Source organism: Antrostomus carolinensis, unplaced genomic scaffold (assembly GCF_000700745.2).
Source record: "Antrostomus carolinensis isolate BGI_N321 unplaced genomic scaffold, ASM70074v2 scaffold16268, whole genome shotgun sequence".
In the NCBI taxonomy this organism is placed as follows: Eukaryota; Metazoa; Chordata; class Aves; order Caprimulgiformes; family Caprimulgidae; genus Antrostomus; species Antrostomus carolinensis.
In genome coordinates, this window is record NW_010331044.1 from 23,443 (window position 1) to 29,177 (window position 5,735).

General features: G+C 53.6%; 1 protein-coding gene across 1 annotated transcript in view; it reads right to left on the reverse strand.

Annotated features, from left to right (window-relative positions):
- IGFBP7 (insulin like growth factor binding protein 7) overlaps positions 1-5,004 on the reverse strand; it is an 8,158-nt gene extending 3,154 nt beyond the window's left edge. Inside the window, exons 1-2 of the mRNA XM_010173103.1 lie at positions 4,908-5,004; positions 1,243-1,352 (exon numbers count right to left, since the gene is read on the reverse strand). Of these exons, the coding sequence (XP_010171405.1) occupies positions 1,243-1,352; positions 4,908-5,004 (207 nt within the window). The remainder of the gene's footprint in view (positions 1-1,242; positions 1,353-4,907) is intronic.
- Positions 5,005-5,735: the final 731 nt, after the last annotated feature.

Sequence of the window (5,735 nt, forward strand, 5' to 3'; positions counted from 1 at the left end):
TGCAAACGTGCCCTGCGCTGACGGTCTCACAGAACTCGTGTGCTTGTTCCCAAAGGTGTGTTTAGCCCATCAAATAATGCCTGTGCTGAACAAGGAGGATTTGGCTGCCTGTAGCTGCTGGTAGCCATACATCAATCCAGCTCAGCAGGCTGGAGCAGCAGCTGCCCTCTGGCTTGGGACTGGGGGGACAGCAGGAGCTGACTGTTGCCCTTGTTTGGAGAGGCTCCCTCACAACTTCCCTGACCATCAGGCTTTTTAGCATGGCAGGAGCAGAGAACTGAGTGTTTGCACGTTGCTCCCGGAATGGGCTCTCCCTGCTCTTCCCAACAGGCCAGCAACAGCCTTCTAGGTTTCTGCTGCAGCAAACCAGGCAGTCCCTCATCAATGAGGGAGCAGCAGTGCAGTCGTTCTCCAGTGCTGCGTATCCAAGCCCAGAGCATAGCCTGGGATAAGTGCTGCTCAGCCCTTGTTAATCAGCAGGTCAAGCAGTCTCTCGGCCACGAGGAAGAGGCAAGAAAAGCAGAGCAGCACTGATGGTCAGTGTAAACATGGTATCTGCTCATAAACAAGCAGAAAATGCTGCCTGCATCCATGTGCCTACGCTGTATGCTCACCCGACAGCCTGCTCCGGGAGCCCTATGAATAGTTTGCTGTCTCAGAACAGAGCAATCTTTGGGGCAATCTAGTTTTTAATCTTTGTAGCATTTTTAAGCTAGTATTGTTTCAGTGTCCACAAACCTGTGGTATTTGAAGAGGCTACAGGGGCCATGCAGTGGCTCTCAGCCCCATGGCTGGGATCCTTTCTGCTCAACATCAGCCCCTGCCCTAAGCCAGGTGTTACCAGTGTGCTGCCAAAACCAGCATGCTGCCAGCTACCGCAGATAACTGCCCCCTGTGGTTTGGGTTCCCGACGTGGGCGAGCCGTGTCCAGCCACCTCAGAGTCACTGCCGCCAGCAGGGTGACAGCAGGTCAAGAGACATTCCCCACGAGCTCTGAATACCAGGCGTTACGGAAGGAAACGCAAGTCCCGCTCTGCCTCAGGATCAACAAGAGTTTCGAAAAAGCAATGACTGCAGACTAAGCGAAGCCAGATGTTTGAGGGTGGACAGAACTGCACAGATGGGAGAACTCATCAAGAAGCGTGTTTCTAAGGAGTGATCTGCTATGGCCTTTATGCTTACCAGGCAGTGTCAGCTGCCTCAGGTTTGCTATGCTCCAGGAGCCCCTAGCAGGGCCCTTACCTTGTTCCAGATGAGGACGGGGGTTGGGATGCCCATGACTTCACAGCTCAGGTAGATCTGTGCTCCTGTCACATTCCAGATGTCCTTAGGAGGGGTCACGATGGAGGGTCCTGCAAAAAAGGAGAAATGCTTTTAAGCACTGGGTGACCATAAACCTTTCTCCTTGTTAGCCTTTTAAGTGGGGCTAATCACTTCTGATGGGTTTTGAGGATGAGGTGAAGGGGGTCCCTGCTTGGAGGCAAGCTTGCTGGGCTGATTCCACATCACAGCACTTCTTCTCCAAAGCTACACATGCATCCAACCTTAAGCTGTTCAGCCTGATGGGTACTTGCCCCAGATGGAAACTCAAGAATGAGCAGTTCAGGTGATCAGTCCTTCTACTTGCAAGACTAAGGTTAGAGGTAAGGAAATGTTGGTATTCTGTTATCTCGGGGGCTGAGCAGGACTTCACAAACTGCTACCTCTGCTCACCATGCAGATACTAAGTGCATCGTTGATGCTCAGCTGGCATGAAGGAAAAGACCCCCTCAAGAGACAGGGTGGGTCCCACTTACTCTCCCATGCCACGGAGAGCTTGGACAGCTTTGCAGCATCCTTTTTCCCAGCATGATTTTAATCTACAGCAAAGCCCATGGCAGCTGGCTAGCAGAATTCACTGTTATGCAGCTGCTGTTTTACCTGTGTGCAATAGTGAGCCAAAGGAGGCTGGCTGGAGGGCATTAGAACTTTCTTGGTGGGGATGTGGGAAGGGACCAGGTGAACGCAGAGCTCAGTTTTTCCCCAGAGAGCTCCAATCCCTGGTTAAACAGGGAGTTGCTTCCAAAGCCAGATGGGAACAGAGCTGTTTTGTAGATCTGGATGGAGATGTTTACCCCTCGGGCTGGGAAATGTTGGAGACGTAACCCATACCCCAGGAAGGGAAGAATGGCCTTTTCTGTTCAAGCCCTTTATCATGAGGCTGTTTTGCAAAATGCAGCTATGAATTCCCCACAATAGGAAGTGCAGACCAAAGGAGCACATAGTGTTTATTTCCACTTATTGATAGCTTGAAGAACATAGCACCTTTTCCCCTTCTGCTCTGAAGATGCAGGCAGTAACAGGAAACTGAAGCTCCCATTAGTTTCCACCAGGAGAAGGCATTTCCTATGTGAACAAGTGCTCCAGAGCCAGCCTGATGGAAGCCCCTGGATATGCCGGCTCACAAGCCATGGCTCGTTCCCAGCTCCATAAAAGGGCAGCAGATTTGAGTCCTGATGCTCCTTCTGGGGTCCTGAACATGCATTCTGCCCTCCAGCCCTCTTGCAGGCAGTGGGGAGCAGGTTTCAGGTGCACCCCACTACACCAACATCTTCCAGCAGAAAGCTGCCATCTTTTTTCCTCCTCAGGATCTGGGGGTAGATCCACACTGGTATCACTGGCCAGAGGACATCAGCCATCCCTGTCTTACCCCAAGGGATGCCAAGGTGGCTCCCTACTCCTGGGCAGGTGGTGTGATCCCAGAGAAGCGTTTGTTCTTCTCTTCTGAGACTTCCCTGTCCAGGAATGACAGTACACAGCCTACTGGTGGGAAGTTGCTAAGAGACCAGGGTGGCTGCAATAAAAATTCTCCATGACAGGAGTATCCCAGTCCTTGTTTTAACAGGAGGTCACTGCGTAGAAGCAGGGAAGTTTTGTATCTAGCCCCAGGCAACAGTTGAAACCACACCTAATGATCAGCATGGGCTGGTTTCCTGGCAGACATCACAACCCAGGTGCTCCTCATCTGCACAGAACTGAGTCTCTCAGCTGAGAAAAATATTTAAGCAGCATTTCATTACAGTGCTGACCCTCTTGGTTGTGCTGCTGCATGAACTGATTCCCGTGCACTGACCAGGAGAGGGGTGTGTCAGTCACAGCACCCTCCAGTGTATGGAAGGGTGCAGGAGTTATCCTTGCTCCAGGGGGCCCAGAGCAGATCCGTACCTCCAGACTGTGCCCAGCTCTGCAACACCCTGCGGGAGGCTGTTCCCCTCCGAGTACAACCGTAGTGTAGTACAGTGGGGTGATCTGTGGGGCTAGCACCCCCAGCATGCTCCTGCCCAAAGCACTGTCTGGCCCCTGCTCAGCAGTGAGGCTGTGGCCATCCCAGGTCATTGTCATCCCCACGATGGAGCCACCTCAGGTCATGCACTCTGCTCCCCTTCCCCAGCACAGACGTTTCCTGCACAGCCCTGATGTTCTTTTTCTGGTGTCCCTTGAACAATAGGGACAATAGGGCGCTTGGCAGCTCTGGCCCGGTGGGACCCAGATGTCCCCAAGCTGCTTAGCTCACCCTGTGCTCTGCAAGGACCTCCCAGGAGATGCACACCCAGCATAGCGTGCTGCTGCCTTCTGCTACAGCCATGCAAAACCCTTCATGTGCAAGGTGGCCTTCCCAGGGCAGAGCTCGGGGCCTAGATGCTGGGCTACATTTGTCCCTGTATGACACCATCCTCTTTATCACCAGTTGCTGGGGTTCTCCGTGAGGCAAGAGAAACACAGCTGCCCCCAAATGACCACCATCTCCCACCACAGAAAATGAAAGATGCTGATTCTTATGTTAAAAGCCAGGTGGATTTTAGGGCACTGTATGCTCTTCCTTGCATCTGGCTCAATTCTTCCCTAGTTGGGAAATGGCAGCATTCAGCGCACCATTAAATCCACTGCCGGAGGTGTCTCTGTCGGCTGCCACGGAGTTTCCCCCTCTGTCAAGGGCCTGGACACCCTCTGCCCTTGGATGTTTGCTTGCCCTGCCAGGAGCAGGTCACACCAGGATTCTTCTGCAGCAACTGCTGTCAGGGGAAATGAGAGAGAGAATTTCTGTGCACCTCCTGGGTGAGGAGAAATTGTTTATCTTCCCTGGAAAGGGGAACTGCCTGCACCACTTCACAGCGAAGCGCTGGCTGACTCGGCACAGCAGCCACAGCACAGCGAGAGCCTGGCCGTCACGAGGCAGCCCCAAGCTCGAGATGTACATCCTGATCTAACCAGGAGGAACATGAGGCTGTCACCTTTGGCTGCAGAATGAACTGGGAGTGTTCACAGACCTCTGCCTCTACCCGGCACAGCCCTGAGGCCAGGAGGGAATACACATCCGGAGAGATGCAACAGTGTCATGGGAAGGAGTCATTGTGGTCTCTCTGGGTATTTGACTTAAATCCAGACAGCCCAAACTCTAGAGCTGGGCTCCTTCTTCCTCCACTAAAAATAAATGAGAAAGGCCAAGAAGTCAGCAGATTTAAAGTCAAACCGCAACAGGCCACAGCAGTTATCTAGACTCCCACCACAGCGAGCTGACACCCAGGTGCATGGCAGCCACCTTGCTTACTGCTTGCGCTGGTCCCACTCACGGTCTCTCCCAGTCCCCCAAAGCAGCCAGAGATGGACCAGGGACACGGCAACCTGCCACAACCAAAGAGGCCGGGGATGCCTCAGCCTTGCAGGGACTTCAGAGGATGTGAGGACATTCCCTCCTGCAAGTCACCCCTCTTGCTTTGGGAGTCCTTGTGAAGGGAGCAAGGCCACCATGCACTCAGCAGGGCTGGAAACAAGCCCATCTTCTACAGAGCAGGTGACTTGATTCCTGCCAGCAAGGAGCCCCCTGGCCTCATCCTACAGCCTCTATCTTAGAAGCCTTGCTGCTCTACTTGCAGCACTGCCCACAAAGGGGAATGTTTCTCCGTCCGCTTCCTTCAGGCTGGGGATCTGGGGATTGTACCTGCTGATGAAAGTGGTCACCACCATCAGTGCGTCTGAGTGGTCTCTGCTCCCCACCAGGGACTGAGCCAGGGGCACTGTGGATGAACAGGATGCTCCCTGACAGTACTTGCCCTGACGGAGCAGGAGCTCCTTGGCCAAGAGGACAGCACAGGCTGTTGATGGAGATCAGCTGCTCTCCACAGGCACTTCAGGCATTTCCTCCCTGCTCTGCCCATTGTTCATAAAACAAACAGCTATCCTTGGCCAGGGAAGGGGCTTCTTTACAGAGTCAGCGAGCCCATCCACCCCGGGAGAGGAGCCTGAAAGTGCAGGGGCTGTTTTTTCTGCAGATCACAGGGAGCTGACAGCCTGCATTATGTCAAAAGCAGCAGCCAGAGAGGAGTTCCCATTGCTGGTATGTAGTTGCTTTTCTGCCACGGCAGCATGCGCCAGAGCCTCTGACTTCCTCGATGAGGTTATCATTTGGCATCTGCTCCCGACACCCCTCCCATGCCGGGCACCTCTCCTCTGCTCAGCCACAGCAGGCAGAGATCCGGCATCTCCCAGCCCACCCACCTGCCCCTTTCTGGTACCTGGATGGTCTATCACAGCTCAGAGTTAGCTGGTCATCGCTGACCATCCTTTGGTGTCCCCCCACACACACACAAATAAATCACACCCCAGCAAGCAGAGCAATAACTAGAATCAAGGGGGCTACAGGTATGTCACTAAAGGCAAAAATAAGCTTGACGTTAAGCACTGTGGGGTATGCCCTG